This window comes from Dipodomys spectabilis, unplaced genomic scaffold, assembly GCF_019054845.1.
Source record: "Dipodomys spectabilis isolate Male_0828 unplaced genomic scaffold, ASM1905484v1 ptg000003l, whole genome shotgun sequence".
In the NCBI taxonomy this organism is placed as follows: Eukaryota; Metazoa; Chordata; class Mammalia; order Rodentia; family Heteromyidae; genus Dipodomys; species Dipodomys spectabilis.
In genome coordinates, this window is record NW_024870680.1 from 5,937,161 (window position 1) to 5,955,928 (window position 18,768).

Genomic DNA, 18,768 nt, shown 5'->3' on the forward strand with positions numbered 1-18,768 from the left:
TTTGAAAACACAACAGATTCCACCTAAACTGTGTTATGAATGATAAGCAAATTCAGGAAAGTTGAAGAATACAGAATCAACATGCAAAAATTAGTGGTGCTTCTTTATACCAACAATGAAATAGCTACAAAATAATTAGAGGTGAAAGATTTGTATATTGCAAATTAAAAACATTAATGAAAGAATTAAAACAAGACATGGATTAATGAAAAATTATCTTGTGTTCATCATGGATGGAAAGAATTAACATTGTGAAAATGTGCGTAAGTTTGAAATTTTGCATCAGTTGGAAAACAGGATGAACATAACTACTCAGTCCTATGTATTTCAGTAAGGCCAAGAATAATCTCTATTTATTTCATCACAAGTAAAATGCTTAGTATTTGAAGAGATAGATATGATAACTTGTTAGTAATCTTTCCAAATTGTATTTTGAAATCATATCATCCCTTTGTAGTCTATAATTTGATAATATATAATATAAATTAATTTTTAAAGCATTATGTAGAACCAAGGCAACTTGAACTAGATCTTAGAAAATGTGGGAAAACTGCAATGGTTGAATGAGAGACAGAAAAATTTTGGTAGCGAAAACAGCACAAATAAATGCCAAGAGAGGATTGCAGTGTTGTTTTAGCAGGAAAGGGCTAACAATTTGTACACAAAAGATCCAGCCCTCTCCAAACTTTTTGATTATTTCAAAAGAACATACTGAAGTATAACCCACTGTGTTTCCTTCCCTCCTTGCCCACACTAACTGAGAAATCACAATCCCTGGGGTTGTAACTCTACTAACACCAATGTCCTACTGCTGATAATATCAGAGCTTCATTCAAATGATGTTGAAGATACTCATCTTCATGATGTTGAAGATACTCTTCTTCTTACAAACTCTGGACTGCAGAGAATTATCTTGAAGTCACCTAGGTGCTACCTCTATGGATATACGTTTGCCAGTGTCCCTCAAGGTCATATAGGACATAAAATGTCTTCATCATCAGAAACTAGACTGCCAATGCCTTTTCTACTATGCCTGGGATTCCATAAAGGCAGAAGCATCTGGTCTAAGTGTCTCAAATAACAGATACTCAAATGATACTTATGTAGACAATTGATATTACCAGGTCCTATGAATGCCAAATGGGTTCATATTCTCTCTGTTCTGGTGTCTTTCATGATAAACATGCATCCCATCAGGAAGGATATCCCACTGTCCTTCTTGCTTTGTGTTCTTAGATCTGTTACACCTTTTCCCATGGCAGGGGCATTGCAAAAACTCTTTAGTCTGCTTCTCTCTTCCACCTCTGCAACCCTGTGAGGCTGTCACTGTGTCTGGCTTTCTCCTTAGCCACTCTGTAATTCTCTTTTACTGCCTGTCATCCTGCCAGTCACTGTTGACCCTCTGGGCTTGAGTAGTGTCATGAAGCCTGTATCTAAGAAATATTAAATAAACTAAGGATTCCATGATTGCTAGTACACACCATCTCTGCTCAAAGATTTTTTTTGGAAATTTTCCACGAAGTAAGAAAAATTAGAGATGTCAAGAATACAGATATTTTAGTTCACATTTTAATTGCTCCTGATAAATTTCTTACTTCAACCTTGCAAAAAAATATACAATGTAGAAACTACATTCTTGAATTTATCTTGTTAATTTAGTCAGTAAACATTTTCTAAACTTTACCTTGATATTTATAGTGCTATAATTATCAAGTTACGGCTGACTTTATCCTGACATTGAAGTTTTCTGGCTAATTGAGTGTCCTAATTAATTTCTCTGGATTAACTATTAAATTAATAGTTTTTCTCTCTTTCTTACCAAAGCATATAACTTAATCTAATAATCATAAATTTAGTAAGCTACACATGTTATGAAAGTATGTAAAGTAAGTATCTAGCACTGAGAGATGATTTAAAGAAATGATAACATGATACCTTAATAAAATATTACTTAGTCATTTTAAATGGACACATAAAAGATTGACTAGCTATAGAGAGAAAGCTTAAAATATAAAATGAATTGAGAAAATATCAGAACACAATTATGGAAATATAATGTAGCCATGGATGTGGGTTTAAAAGAGAATGTATCAATCAGAAATGTGTTAAGTAGGACGGCATGTGAATTTTGAGAGAAGTCTTAATTATGCATTACATACAAGCAATGTATAATAGACATCAATTTTAATCTACAAACATATGAAAGGTTTATTAGAATATAAACTGTCTGTTGCCACTGCCAATTAAAGCGGGTTCATTGTTGAAGGTCTCTCTCTCACATGTGTTAGAGTTCTCTTGCTTTCTAAGGCCAAAGTATGTAATATAAAACACACATATTTGATGATCAAGCCATACTAGGACAACCAACCTAGAATCACAAAGCAAAAACACCCACATTTCGCTATTCTCGGAAATTTCATTGTAGGAATGAATAGCTTACAATAGACTTTCTAAGACTTATGCATTTTGAATATTGTATCATTGGACACCCATTTCCTAATTCATAATGGTCATTTTCACTGCTTTACAAAGGAACCATCTTTTAAAAGAAAAAAGAAAGTATAGCTCCTTGAATTGTAGCAATCCAGGGACAAAAGCATGCTTTTTTCCTGACCTTCCTTTATCTGCTGACTGTGCATTTTATGGCATTGCATGCCCAGTTATTATCACCTGATTTCTATTTGTGCAGTAACATGATCAAAGAGAGTGCAAGAGGAACTTGGTTTTAAGTGACAGTCACATTACCTAATGTCTGCTTATTGTTTTTACAGGGGAATTCTGGCCTGGGATTCAGTATTGCTGGAGGGACAGATAACCCCCACATTGGAGATGACCCTGGCATATTTATTACGAAGATTATACCAGGAGGTGCTGCAGCTGAGGATGGCAGACTCAGGTAACTTCTGAGATGTTAGAAGTTTTTGAAAAAAAATATTAGATCTGAAACATTACAATGATTTGAAACACTGATCTGCTACCTCCACAAGAGGTACCTTTGGAGACTAATAAACTGTAAAAATTCTGTACTTGCAAGAGAAAGAAGTCAATGCAAGTTTCCAGTAATGATTTTAAGGATGCTTTGTTTTATAGTAAATTTTGACTACTCTTTAATTTGTTAATGGCTACCAAATGTAATATTGGCCCACATACTAGGAAGAAAGGATGAAGATGTATTTTTTTGTTACCACAGGAGTTCAGTCTAATTGGAAAGAATAATAATATGAATCAGTGAACAAATAATGGAATATATAAAAATAATACACTATAAGCAACATTAGAAAATGATGCAATGCTTAGACACTGTATGTGTTTGTGGATATAAGAAGCACTTACCAGGCTTTTTCTAGATGTTTAGAGGCAGTGTGTGTCACAGAAATAATTTCACAGGAAGAGTCCAGTATTAAAGCATGATTAAAATTTCACTAACCCTAAAAATCTGAGGTAGGAACTAAGGAAAGAGCAAGTGTCCATTCCATAGAGAAGAGAGAAAACAACTTGAATTTGCAAAAGTCTCCCTGTTGAGTTTGAGTGGGGGAGTACACAAAGATATTGCTTAGTGCATTAGTAGCTGCTTAAATCAGGCCTTTCTGTTTAAAGAATAATATTCCAAAAGTGACAATTAGTAAATGATGTTAATTGTCAGTTAATAATAAAAACCAAAGCCAACAGGCTCAAAAACCTAGGGAGATCTCCCTGTAGAGGTGACTTGTCCCAATACAATTAAAACACTGCAGGGCTGGGAAGGTGGCTCAGTGGTAGAGTGCTTGCCTTGCATGCCTGAGGCCCTGGGTTCGATTCCTCAGCACCACATAAGCAAAAAGAAAAAAGCCGGAAGTGGCGCTGTGGCTCAAGTGGTAGAGTGCTAGCCTTGAGCTGAAGAGCTGAGGGACAGAGCGCCCAGGCCCAGAGGTCAGGCCCAACGACCGGACCAAAAAAAAAAAAAAAAAAAAAAAACACTGCTACTGGGTCAAGCAGATAATCTGTATCTATGCCAAATCTATTGCCTTTTATCAATATAGATATAGATGGATCAATAAATTCTGGAAAAAATAAAGAAAAAGAAGAGTGATTGGAAGGACATGACTCATGACACCTGCTAAACACTCTATGGAAGATTAAGAAGGATTTACATTGGATATCTTATAGTAAGAGAGAAAAAGGAGAAGGCCAATGAGAAGATTGAGTTTTAGAGGATAGAAAGTCACTTAGAAAAATCAACAGGAATAAGAAGGATTCTTCTAAGAGACTTTACAGGATTCTTGTTGAAAGTGGGCCAAGGGAATATGAAGAAACTGACCAGCTACTAGGGTGAGAAAGTTTAGCTAAATTGATTTAGTGGGATGGAATTCTTGCAAAAACTGGGCTAAATGAGCCAGAGAGAAAGTCTGTGGTCAAGGCCAAATGGAGACTTGGAGAATACTGACTCAAGCTTGGTCACGGAGAGTCTGTCCCATCTGCAAGCAGATTCTGTAAGTGAGGATGATTCAGTTTCATGGAATCTCACTGAGGAATGTGATCTGAGTGGTAGAAATGTTAATCTACGTGATCATCAAGCATGAGTAAGCTAGTTGTGTGTTCCTTTTGAAATAGCCAACCATGCTTCCTCCCTAGTTGTCCTGATGGGCTGATAACTTTTGACAGCTTGTAAAGAAGAGTCATATTTTTAAAGCACATTTGCATTTCCTATGCTTCTGCAGAAAACACATGCTTAATGACAATAGTTATTTTAGTGGGATTGTCTATATTACTTTCAGTAAAGAAAGACCACATTGAAGTAATGTTGGAAACGGCTGCTGTGCAGTTCTACAAGTCACAGGAATTTATTGTTTTTCAATATCGAATCCTGACAAAACTGAATGATTCATAAATTGATGGAATGTGCTCATCATTTCTAACCATTCGTTCTCCCTGCAGGTGAGGGACCATCCGTCCCTTAACAAATGCCAGCTCTGGGTTTGAGATAGAACAGACTTTGCCACAAGGCTTGTCCGCAGTTAAGAATGAAAAGTGACATCTCTGAAAGTGACATTGTTCTTTGCCTACCAGCATGAAAGGCACTCTACTGTCTTCAGAGATTCAGTGGCTGTTCTGGAAGCTTCATTTGATAGTTGTCAAGAAAATAACCTCAATGAGAGCTAAAGTTTTGTGGAATTTTAGTATTATTTTTCAATGGAAGCATGATTGCTTGTGTTCTAGCCTCTTCCCATTGGCCTTCATTCTGGCTTCCCAGATCCAGGAAATAGTCTATGTCTTGTGTGTACAGATTACATCTAGGATTGTACAGAGCACAACCTGAAAATCTCTGTACAGAGGTCTTAAGTGAAGCAACAAAGTACTTGTCTTCCCCAGTCTACATTATAGGTTTAGCCTATGTGAAGATAGCTATGAGATCTCTACTTTATTTGGGTAGACTTTAGCTCCTGCTGCTAGGATTGTCGGTACCCTCTCCTACCTACCATGCACTTAAATGTTGCGGGGGGGGGGGGGTAATATAAGAGCTAAAGAATAACAGTTAGGGCCTGATACAGTGGCTTTTACCTGGATTCACAGGGAGATAAGAGATCAGGATTGTGATTTGAGGCCAGACAGGGCAAAACAGTTAGTGAACCCCTCCCTCAACAAATAAACCAGGTGTGGTAGTTTCATGTGGGGCACAGAGATAGGAGATAGGAGAATCACATTCTGAGGCCAACCCCAAACATAAATGATTCTCTAAAATATAACTGAAGCACAAAGTGCTAAGCTTGTGGTATAGTACCTGCCTAGCAAGCAGAAGACCCTGGGTTCAAATGCTAAAACTGTGAAGAACAATCAATTAAAACTCTGCCAGTGTGACATTAAATCTAGATTATTTTAAAATTGCCAGTTGATCTAGTCCAAGGCCTTCATTGAGGTTCAAAGAGTAATATCTTGAAGCATAAAACATTTGACATTCTGCATTAGCTAAAATCCAAAGGTCTTAACTAAAATAATGATATTCTAAAATATTTTTAAGACATAGCAGCACTCAGGCCCCAACTAAGCCCTTCTAAACAACTCAGTGTGATTGGAACAGTGTTTGAGGTTAAACTAATAAATTCTGAGGTGTGCTTTTTAATCTAAACATTACAGGAGGTTATGTGAGAATGACATTTCATAAACACTGGGAACCATGAATTTTGACATCTATTCATTTATTTATTTTGCTGGTACCAGAGCTTGAATTTAGGGATTTGAGATTGCTCAACTGGTGCTCTACCACTGGAGGCATGCCTTCCAAGCCATCTTTTTGCTGATTAGTTAGAAATGGAAGTTAGTGAGCTTTTCTTCCTAGGCTGGCTTCAAATTATAATCTGTCAGATCTTGTGAGTAACTGGGATTACAGGAGTGAGCCACCAGTGCCCAGCTGATGGCTATATACTAATATGCTTGATCTTAAACAAGTGAAATTCCCTGAATGGCTGTTCTGTCATCCAAAAATGGTGACAGCCAAATAATGCTGTGAAAATTCCTCTGATCACCAACTGACCAGCAGAAAAGCTGGAAGTGGCAGATAGAACATGAACATATACACCAGCTTAGATATCCTAGGATCATTGTGACTATTTCACTGTGTGTGATAAAGTTTATCCTCCACCAAAAAAGTGAGGGCACAGGTTTAAGAAACAAATATAAGGAGAAGAAATTTACTCTTCAATAGACTAGACTCCAAACTGAGCTCTGATCTCAGAGGTTGTCCCAGAAAAGAAAATTAAGCAAAAGGCTATAATATTTGAGTTAGTGGATCTGAATTTCAAGGGGTGTGTGTGTGGGGGGGGAGACAGACACACAAACAGAATAAATAATAATGAATATAAGACTAAGGAGGAACATGAAGGGGAAGTAGGAAGGGATAAGGAAAGATGCAGGGTGAATAATTTTAAAATACATTGCAACTATGACATAAAGAATTTCAGTGAAATCTTTTGACCAGTTGGGGGTTAAGATGCAAGGAAAGAGAAAGCAATAGACTTTTCCTGATAATATGATACATGCACATTTGAAATACCATGATAAGAATCCTTGGTACAAATAATATATACTAAAGAGAACAAATGACAGGAAAGTAATGCAGGCTCAGATGAGAAGGGCACCAGTGAAAGACAGAGAGAGCTAACAGAGTAAATGAAGATGAATATTCATATGGAACATATTTGCATACTTGAAAATAGAACAGACCTATTAAAATTGTTTTAAGTATACGGAGTGGGATAGAGGAGACTAACAGGATGAGTTTGATCAGGATACATTGTTTATGTGAGTGGAAACATCACCAGGAATCCCCTCTTGTACAACTAACAAATGCTAATAAAAATGTTACTGTTCATTTATATTTCGTCTTCAAGAAGTAGTCATTAAAATTCTGTAGCATTACTTAGCTTCACAAATAAGAACATTTTAGAAAGAACATTAGGTGTTCCTTTCAGAGAGAAGTAGATGCATTTCCATGCCTTTAAGACTGATGTTTATTTCTATCTTTATATCTGAATCATATAAATGCCCTCCGTGTAGCTCGACATCCATAGATTGGCAAGGACCAATATTGATGGGTCATGTAGGGGAAGAGCTGTCATATGATACCTTCCACTCGGCAATGCAGCAGTGACATTTTACACAACAGTGCATTTATTAAACTCATCCATTGCACAAGAGCAGAGTGCAGAAAGCAGTCAGAAAGAATGGCTGCTTGCCAATTTCCTGACAAGCAACACAATTTAATCTCCTGGCCCTTGATACAATCATTTTGACACTCAGACAGGATGAGGAAAAAAAAATTGCTTTCTTTATGCCCACTGCTTCATTTATTACTACTGTACCTGTTGATAGGTAAGATTGTCTTTGTCCTTATAAATGCCAAGATAATACACACGTTATTTCTAACAACATACTTAAGTGGCAGAGTGCTTTCCTAGCAACTATTGCCTAGACTGAGGGTTGACTACACTGACAAGTTGAAAGTTCATGGACCAATGTTCCATAGATGCATTCTTTGAATATAGCCACAGCATAGGCATTTGTATTGTCTTTTGGTAAATCATTCTTTTGTTATTTCATTAATATCTGTTAACTCAGTAGTGATTTAAAAATAAGGACATCAAGAAGAAAGGAGAATGGGTCCACCCGTATCCTTGTTTCAGCATTTTATTATTTTCCTTCCCTCCCCAAATTATAAACATGAATATACAAGATGCAGGGCACCAACGTCAAATACAGTGAAAACAAGGGTTATACAGTGGGGGAAGAACATACAAGAGAAACAAAAAAAAATCACATAGTACATTTTAGATACATTAAAAACAATAGCAAGAAAGAAAAAACAAGTTGTGTCCCTATCTTTGGGTTCATTTCACTTAACATCATCTTATATGGTCATATTTACATAGCTTTCAGCCTTTTCTGCTTGTCCTAGACTTATACTAATCATTGCAAATAAGGAAAACTGTCTTTATGTTTCTTTGGGCCTGGCTTACTTCACTTAATATAAAGAGATGTTCAAGACACTGTGTAGAAAATGAACTTTACAACTTGGGTGGGGGGGATGGTAGAGGTGGGGAGGGAGGGATGGTGGGGAGAAAACAAAGGAGGAGGTAACAATGCTCAGTAGGAATGTACTCATTACCTTATCATGTAACTGGAACTCCTCTGTACACTATTTTTACAATTAAAAAAAAAAACAAAACCAAGGAAGAAAGGAGAAGATAAGATTAAAAATCAAGATAGAATAAAGGAAATGAGAATGAAATAGATTGGAAAAGTAATGGGCACTGTGACTCAAGTCTGTAATCACAGCTACTTCTGAAGCACAGATTGAGGGATCAAAGTTCAATACCTGCCTCTGTAAAAAGAAGTTTTTGAGAGTCCATCTCAACCAACACCTGGGCACAATGGTGTTCCCCAACACCATAGCTATGGGGCACAATGTCTGACCACATTGATGTGTACCTGTCATGCCCAGTGACATGGAGAAGCATAATGAGAGGGATCACAGCCAGCCCAGGCATAAATCAAACTCCATCTCAGAAATAACCAAAGCAAATGCCCAAAAGTGGGATTGCTGGGTGATAGGGGAGCTCTATATGGAGTCTTCCTAGGAAAATCCATACTGCTTTCCAAAGTGGTTGAACAAGTTTACACTCCCACCAACAATACACTCGAGTTCCCTTCTGGCCACATCCCCTCCAGCATCTGTTTTTATTAGAGTTCTTGATTATAACCATTCTAACTGGGGTGAGGTGGAATCTCAATGTTGTTTTGATTTGCATTTCTTTTATGGCTAGAGAAGTTGAACATTTCTTCATGTGTCTATTAGCCATTCTTATTTTCTCTTCAGAGAAATCTCTCTTTAAGTCTTTAGCCCACTTATTAATTGTTGTTGAAGGATTTAATTTTTTTGCGGGGGGGGGGGGGGGGGGGGGATCCGGTCGTGGGCCTGAACTGTGGGCCTGGACGCTGTCCCTCAGCTCTTCAGCTCAAGGCTAGGAGCCACAGAGCCACTTCTGGCTTTTTTCTTTTTGCTTATGTGGTGCTGAGGAATCGAACCCAGGGCCTTATGCATGCAAGGCAAGCGCTCTATCACTGAGCCACTTTCCCAGCCCGAGGATTTAATTTTTTGAGTTCTAAGTATATTTTAGATATGAGGCACTTGTCTGTTGTATGGCTAGTGAAGATCTTCTCCCAGTCTGTGGACTTTCTATTGTTAGCTATGTCCTTTGCCATGTAGAAGCTCAGCAGTTCCAAAGATCCCAAACAAGGCCATACTAAATCTACCAGCACAACTATGTTTATCACAGCATTATTCATCATAGCTAAAATATGGAACCATCCCAGATGCCCCTCAGTAGATGAATGGATCAGGAAAATGTTGTATATATATATATATATATATATACAATGAAATTCTATGCCTCCATCAGAAAGAATGACACTGCCCCATTTGTTAGGAAATGGAAAGACTTGGAAAAAAATTATATTAAGTGAAGTAAGCCAGACCCAAAGAAACATAGGTCCCATAGTTTCCCTTATTTGCAATAACTAGTATATGTCTAGGATAATCTTACTAGACAAGCAGAAAAGATCAAAAGCTATGTACATATGACCATATAAGATGATGCTAAGCAAAATGAACCCCAAGATAGGGACACAAGAGGTTTTTTTTCTTTGTTGCTGTTGTTTTTAATATACTATATGATTTTTTGTTTCTTTTGTATGTTCTTCCTTCATGATATAAACCCTGTTATCATTGTATTTGATTCTAGTGTCCTACATCTTTTTTTCTAAGACTTTTTTTTTGGCAGTCACAGGGCTTGAACTCTGGGCCTGAGCGCTGTCCCTGAGCTCTTCAGCTCAAGGCAAGTGCTGTACCACTTGAGCCACAGTGCCACTTCTGTGCCCTGCATCTTGTATATACATTTTTCTAATTTGGGAAGTGGAAGGAAAATAACAAAATGCTGAAGAAGGGTATAGGTTGCCCTGTTGTAACAATGAGACTTACAAGACACTATGTTGAAAACAACTTTACAACTTGTGGGGGAGGAGTTGGGGAGGTGAGGTGGGAAGGAATAGTAAGGAGAAAAACAAAGGAGGAGGTAATGATGCTTGATAGGAAATGTACTCATTATCTTACTCATGTAACTGTAACCCCTCTGTACAGTATCTTTACAATAAAAAAATTTTAAAAAGAAAGAAAGAAAGAAAGAACCAAGGCAGAGCTAGAAGTATGGCCTGAGTGGCAGAATGACTGCCTGGAAAGTATGAGAACTTAACTTCAAGCACAGGTACTGTCCACATCCCTCAAAACATGGTAATCATCAGAAACTGAAGACATAAACTTGGAGAATGGAGAAAAAAAAGCTTTTTTTCTGTGAAAAAGAAAAAGACCAAATAGATGAAGGAAGCAACTTCTGCCCATTATAGTGTGAAACTTTTTTCCCAAGAATTCATTCTGAGGTAGTTTGAGGAAATAAAAGAATTCTAGTAAGAGAAAGAGGCTAGGAAAATGCTAAATTCTTAGAATAGCTCACATATTTCACTTTCAAGAGTGTGGGTGGAGTTCCGGGAAAATGGCGGAGGAGAAGCTGGAATCTGAACAAGCTCTCGCATAGAAAGCAATTTCAGAGTTCCAGTGAACAGCCCTAAGCCAGAGAACCACACCAAGTGTGCCATCACAGGACAGAGGTTTAGGCAAGAGAGGGGAAATCAAGGCAAAAAGACACATCTGAGCGCTTACCAGCAGCCGCCGCGGCGGCGACTGCAGGGCACCATAACTGAGCCACAGAGTCCGGGACAAAGGAGCCAGACGCGGCGGGCAAGCGGATTCTACTCAACACCAGCAAGAACGGACAAGGAGCAGACATCTTCATCCTGTAGTTTGCGGACCAGAGACCGACCCAGGAACCAAGACTGGCGTGAGTAGAAGTCCGACTTCCTCACTCCTTCTCAGGGAACAGAGGAGGGAAGGCCACCCCTCCCCCCCAAGCACCAGTGATTTCCATCTTGGATACCGACAAAGCTCGGAGGAGCTGCTAGCTCCAACTCAGGCCTTGGAATAAAACGAGTCATTTAGCAGATCACAAGAACTTAACGGCGGCGTGACCTGCCAGACTCAGTTCCATCCAGGAAAAGTCACCCAGCTCGGGCGCCAGCCATAGGAGTGGCTTTCCGCACTGGGTAACCAGAGCCAGAGGCAGCCCCTCCCTCTAGCAGCCTCCACAATCAATTGAAAAACAGAAGCCTTGAGAATGGCTCCAGGCTGGGCTCTGTGAGGTTTTCACAAAATAGCCCCAAGGAAAAGCTACTGTTTATTGAAAGGCCTCAACTCTACCCAGAACCTAGCCTCATCACTACATTCCCCTCTTTTGTGATTCTCAAACCAGATCACCCTCCCATTAAACTAACCTTGGAAGGGGTTCTCAAAATCTTGGGTAAAGCAGAGCATTTTTCTGCCTGTTCGAACAATCTGACTTAAGAAACCAATCAAGCCACAGGACCTCAAGCAGACCAGAGACTCCAACAAGAGGCTGGCTATAGACACTAGGGAGATACAGGATTTTTCCCACCCCTTCCAAAAAAATCAAAGAACTTTTTTTTTTTTTTTTCTTCTTTTTGGTACCTTATATATATAAAAAAATTTTTTTCCTTTTCTAAAACTTTTATTAATCTTTAATTTTTGCCTCTTTTGAAAAAATAATTGTTTTCCAGTAACTTTTTTTTTTCCTCTTATAATTTTTATTTTAGGAATACGTGAATGTACGTTTTCCTTTCTTTTCTTGTCTTCTTTCTCTTTTTCTTTCTTAATTATCTTTTTGTTTTTTTGTCTAGCTCTACTGAACTTCTGATCTTTTCTTCTCCCTTTCCTATCCGTTTCACCTTTTCCTCTCTTTTGTTCTTCCTTATGTGACGTAACTCTTGTCCTGCACATCCTCAGACAAACCCGTAGTTAACTAGTAAACCCTATCCCCCATTGTGTACACACTTAATCCACAAATTTATTACTCAATTCAAAACCTCTGAGACTTAAATTCCTTAATAGCAGTACTACCCCTTTATACCTATATAATATTTTAAGCATTTTTTTAAGTTTTTCACATCTCCTCTATGTCCCTCACCTTCTCTCAAAATATTCACATTCCTCTCTAAATAGATGGTCTTTTAATCTATATAATAACATTAATTTTTACGTTTCTATTTTTTTTTCTGGTCTCTTTTCATTCCCCTTTCCCTTTCTTCTTTTCCTCTCTCTCTCTACTTGCATCCTACCCAACCTATTTCCTGCATTGTGATTAGGACATAGTTAACTCTCCCTGTGCCTCCCCACACCAATCTATCCCTATTTTTTACCCACATCTCTCCCTAACCCTAATAATTTCTGGTTTTCCAAATTCTTCTCTGCGGTTCGAAGTCCATTAACATATAGTTGTTTGATGTGGAATAGATGTATCTGTTGAACTAGATTGTATCTGTAGACTATTGACTGTACAAATGCAAACTTTGGTTGATGGTTGCCTTAAGATAGTGTTCTAGCACAAAACTGGTGCTATTTTCATCTCAAATGGGCAGAGTAAGCCGGAAAAACACAAGAAAAATGGCAAATTCGGGTATCTCAATTCCCAATCTTGATAATCAGGGGTCAGATCAGATAATGAATAATCCACAGGAGAGTTCCCAAATAGCTCTACAAACACTACTGGCAAACATGATAAATGAGAAATTTGACAACTTACAAAGGACTCTGTATGAGCATGATAGGGAGAGAGAGTAGGCATCCCAGAAGTTTATACAGGAATATCATAAGCGTGAGGAAGCTACTCAAAAACTGATACAGGATTTGCGTGAACAACTTGAGAATACTCAAAGAGAAAGGGAGGAATGGCATGAGCAGGCTGAGAACACTCAAAGAGAACTGCAGGAATCCCACGAACGGCAGGAAAGAGAACTGCAGGAATCCCAAGAATGGGAGGAAGCTAATCAAAGAGTAATACAGGAATTGAGAGACCAGGTAGAGAACACACAAAGATCACTAAAGGCATTCATGGAATCCATTAACAAAGAGCTGAAGGAAGTCAGGGAGACCACAAAGGGAATGCTGAATGGAACCCAACAGAAGGAATGGGAGTCCAAAGAAACCATAACCAATCAACTAAGTGATTTGAGAACAAACACTGAACACCAAATTAAGGAAGTAAAGAAATTCATACAAGACCTAAAACAGAGCTTCAACAAAGAACTTGAAGCCATCAAAGCTGACCAATTAGAAGGAAAAGAGATAAAAAACAAAGTAGAGAGTCTTGACAGCAGGTTAGACAATGCAGAAGATCGAATCTCAGGGATTGAAGACAGCCTAGATATTATAGAGAAAGAACATACAACCATCCAAGACAAGTCCAAGAAATATGATAGATCTATCCAACACCTGGAAGACACCATCAGAAGGCCTAATCTAAGGATAATGGGTGTAGAGGAGCACCTAGAAACAGAAGTTAATGGTCTAGGAAATTTGTTTAACAGGATCCTAGCGGAGAACTTCCCAAACATGCAAAAAGATAGGCCTATTCAGATACAAGAAGCCTTTAGAACCCCAAATAGACCAGACCAGAATAGGACATCCCACTGTCACATTATAATCCACACAGGATCAACTCAGACCAAGGAAAAGATCCTTAAAGCTGTCAAGGAGAAAAGGGTAATCACCTATAAAGGGAAACCAATTAGAATCACCTCAGATTTCTCAGCAGAGACAATCAAAGCAAGAAGAGCCTGGAATGATGTATGCCATGCCCTAAAAACAAACAACTATCAACCAAGAATACTGTACCCAGCTAAACTCTCCTTCATAACTGAAGGCCAAATAAAAACCTTCCATAGCAAAGAAAAATTGAAACAATACACCTCCACCAAACCAACCCTACAAAAGATTCTTAAAGATGTCCTACACATAGAAAACCAACAAGACCGCAACAAAGGCCAAGAAACTGCACCCAAACTGAGAATCCAAGAACCATAGGAAGAACCCAGTTTTCGCAGTCCCCAAGAAGGTGGATAACATGGCAGGAACTCCCAAACACCTCTCAGTCCTATCTCTTAATGTTAACGGACTGAACTCTCCAATTAAGCGACATAGACTGTCTAGTTGGATTAAAAAACAAGACCCTTCTATCTGCTGCCTGCAGGAGTCACATCTTGCCCGTAAAAACAAACACATTTTCAATGTTAAAGGCTGGAACAAAATCTACCAAGCAAACGGCCCTCATAAACAGGTGGGAGTTGCAATCCTAATATCAGATAAAATAGACTTCAAATTAAAATTCGTGAGAAGAGATAAAGAAGGTCGCTACATACTAAGTAAAGGATCTCTCCTTCAGGAGGATATTACAATTCTAAATATCTATTCGCCAAACAATGGATCACCCAAATTTATCAAAGAAACACTACTTTCCCTCAAATCCCATATAGATCCAAAGACATTAATTGCTGGGGATTTTAACACACCTCTCTCCCCACTAGATAGATCAACTCGGCAAAAACTCAACAGAGAAACCGCAGATCTAAACAGCTGCATAGATGAACTAGACTTAACAGACATCTACCGAACATTTCACCCAGCAGCATCAGAATACACGTTTTTCTCAGCAGCACATGGAACGTTTTCTAAAATAGACCACATTTTAGGCCACAAAGCAAACTTGTCTAAATTCAGAAACATTGAAGTTATACCTTGCATTCTCTCTGACCACAAGGGAATAAAATTAGAACTCAACACCAAAAGCCACCAAAGAAAGTCCGGTATCACATGGAGGCTGAACAACACACTGCTGAATCATGAGTGGGTCATGGAAGAGATCAGAAAGGAAATTCAAATGTTCATGCTATTCAACAAAAATGAACACACAAATTACCAGCTCCTCTGGGACACAGCAAAGGCAGTACTCAGAGGCAAGTTTATAGCTCTGAGCTCCTACATCAACAAATTGGAGAGATCTGAAACTAACAATTTAATGACACATCTAAACCTCCTTGAAAAAGAGCAGCAAGATAAACCCCAATCCAGTAGACGGAAAGAAATAATCAAAATTAAATCAGAATTAAATGAATTAGAATCCAAAAAAACTATAGAAAGAATCAACAAAACAAAGAGTTGGTTCTTCGAAAAACTTAACAAAATTGACAGACCCTTAGCAAATCTTATCAGAAAAAGAAGAGAACACACCCAAATTAATAAACTCAGAGATTAGAATGGAAACATCACCACGGAAACAACCAAGATTCAGAACATTATAAGGGAATACTTCTCAAAACTTTATGCTAATAAGTTTGAGAACTTGACAGAAATGGACCTCTTCCTAGCAAATATTGACATGCCAAAACTAAACCAAGATGAGTTAAACTATCTTAACAGGCCCATATCAAGCATTGAAATAGAAACAGCAATAAGAGACCTCCCAGCTAAGAAAAGTCGAGGACCAGATGGTTTTACAGCGGAATTTTACAAGGCCTTCAAAGCAGAGCTCACACCAATTCTCCTCCAACTCTTCAATGAAATTGAAAGAGAAAGCTCACTACCGAACACATTCTATGAAGCCATCATAACCCTCATCCCAAAACCAGGCAGGGACTCATCAAAGAAAGAGAACTATAGACCCATTTCTTTGATGAATATTGATGCAAAACTTCTCAACAAAATTTTGGCCAATCGACTTCAACAATTCATCCAAAAAATCATACACCACGATCAAACAGGATTCATTTTAGGGATGCAAAGCTGGTTCAATATATGCAAATCAATTAATATTATTCATCACATCAACAGGAGCAAGAATAAGAACCACATGGTTATCTCAATAGACGCAGAAAAAGCATTCGACAAGTTCCAACACCCCTTTATGATGAAGGTTTTGGAAAAATTAGGAATCCATGGAACATTCCTCAATACAATAAAGGCTGTATATGACAAACCTACAGCCAGCATTATACTCAATGGTGAAAAACTAAAGCCATTTCCTCTTAACTCAGGAACAAGACAAGGATGCCCACTCTCTCCACTTCTCTTCAATCTAGTATTAGAATGCCTAGCTACAGCAATAAGACAAGATGCAGACATAAAGGGGATCCAAATAGGGAAAGAAGAAATAAAACTCTCCCTCTTTGCAGATGACATGATCTTGTATTTAAAGAATCCCATAGACTCCACTCCCAAATTACTCAAGCTGATTCAAAACTTTGGCAAAGTAGCAGGTTAGAAAATTAACCCCCAAAAATCAATGGCTTTTCTGTATGCCAACAATGAGAAAAGTGTGGCTGAAATTAGGAAAGCAATCCCATTTGTAATAGCCCCACAAAAAATAAAATACCTAGGAATTAACTTAACTAAAGAAGTGAAGGACCTCTATGATGAAAACTTTAAAATCTTGAAAAAGGAAATCAACACAGAACTTAAAAAATGGCAAAACCTCCCATGTTCCTGGATTGGAAAGATTAACATCGTGAAAATGGCAATACTTCCCAAGGCTATCTACAAATTCAACGCAATACCTATCAAAATTCCAACCTCATTCTTCAAGGAAATAGAAGAGGCAATCCAAAAATTCATATGGAACAATAAAAGACCCCGAATAGCAAAAACGCTCCTCAACGGAAAGAACACTGCTGGAGGAATATCAATACCAAATTTCAAACTCTACTATAAAGCCATAGTAATCAAAACAGCTTGGTATTGGCATAAGAACAGACCTCAGGACCAATGGAATAGAATTGAAAACCCAGAAATGAACCTACAGACCTATAGCCATCTAATCTTCGATAAGGGAGCTAAAACAATAGAATGGAAGAAAGACAGCCTTTTCAGTAAATGGTGCTGGCAAAATTGGCTAACTACATGTAGAAAACTAAAGCTAGATCCTTATATATCACCCTGCACCAGAATCAACTCCAAATGGATCAAAGACCTTGAAGTCAAAGCAAACACTCTGAAAACATTACAGGATGGAATAGGAGAAACCCTAGGTCTCCTTGGCTCAGGCCGAAATTTTCTGAATAGAGACCCGGAAACACAACAAATCAAAGAAAGGTTGGACAAATGGGATTGCATAAAGTTGCAGAGCTTCTGCAGGGCAAATGACATAGCTAGCAAGATCAATAGAAAGCCCAGGGATTGGGAGAAGATCTTTACTAGCCATACAACGGACAAGGGTCTCATATCTAAAATATACTTGGAACTCAAAAAATTAAACCCCCCAACAACAAATCCTCAAAGAAACAACTGCCCAATAAATAAGTGGGCAAAAGACTTAAAGAGAAACTTCTCTGAAGAAGAAAGAAGGATGGCCAATAGACACATGAAGAAATGTTCAACATCCCTAGCCATAAAAGAAATGCAAATCAAAACAACATTGAGATATCACCTCACTCCAGTTAGAATGGCAAAAATCAAGAACTCTAACAACAACAGATGCTGGAGGGGATGTGGACAGAAAGGAACCTTACTTCATTGTTGGTGGGAATGTAAACTTGTTCAACCACTTTGGAAAGCAGTATGGAGGTTCCTCAAAAGACTACACATAGAACTCCCCTATGACCCAGCAATCCCACTTTTGGGCATTTACCCAAATGATCACAAACAAGGCCACACTAAAGCTACCAGCACAACTATGTTTATTGCAGCATTATTTACCATAGCTAAGATATGGAACCAACCCAGATGCCCCTCAGTAGATGAATGGATCAAGAAGATGTGGTATATATACACAATGGAATTCTATGCCTCCATCAGAAAGAATGACATTGCCCCATTTGTTAGGAAATGGAAAGGCTTGGAAAAAATTATATTAAGTGAAGTAAGCCAGGCCCAAAGAAACATAGGTCCCATGGTTTCCCTTATATGCAATATCTAGTCTATGTATGAGTCAAGCAGAAAAGGTCAGATAATGTGATGTTAGGAAAACGATCCCTTAAATATGTATTTTAATGTTTTTTTTCTTTCATGCATGTGTTTCTAACGCATTTATAATATTATTTCTTTGTTGCTTTGTATGTCCCTCCCCCACAGTGTAACCCCCTCTTTCACTATATTTGATGTCAGTATAACATGTGGAGGAGATGGGGACAAACAAGTCGTTTAAGGATTCAGGTGGACCTGTTGCAACAATGAGAAGTACAAAATGTCATGTCAAAAACGAGCTTTACAATGTCGGTGTGTGTGCGGGGGAAGGATTGGGTGGGGGGGAGGGGGGAGGCTGGGAAGGGAGGTGAAGGGTAAAC

General features: G+C 38.3%; 1 protein-coding gene across 11 annotated transcripts in view; it reads left to right on the forward strand.

The window, feature by feature from the left end:
• Positions 1 to 18,768, forward strand: part of Dlg2 (discs large MAGUK scaffold protein 2) — a 2,085,086-nt gene that overhangs the window by 1,464,440 nt on the left and 601,878 nt on the right. For all 11 annotated transcript variants that reach the window (XM_042686455.1, XM_042686483.1, XM_042686517.1 and 8 more), the window contains one exon: positions 2,772 to 2,896. In XM_042686455.1, coding sequence (XP_042542389.1) covers positions 2,772 to 2,896 — 125 coding nt within the window. The remainder of the gene's footprint in view (positions 1 to 2,771; positions 2,897 to 18,768) is intronic.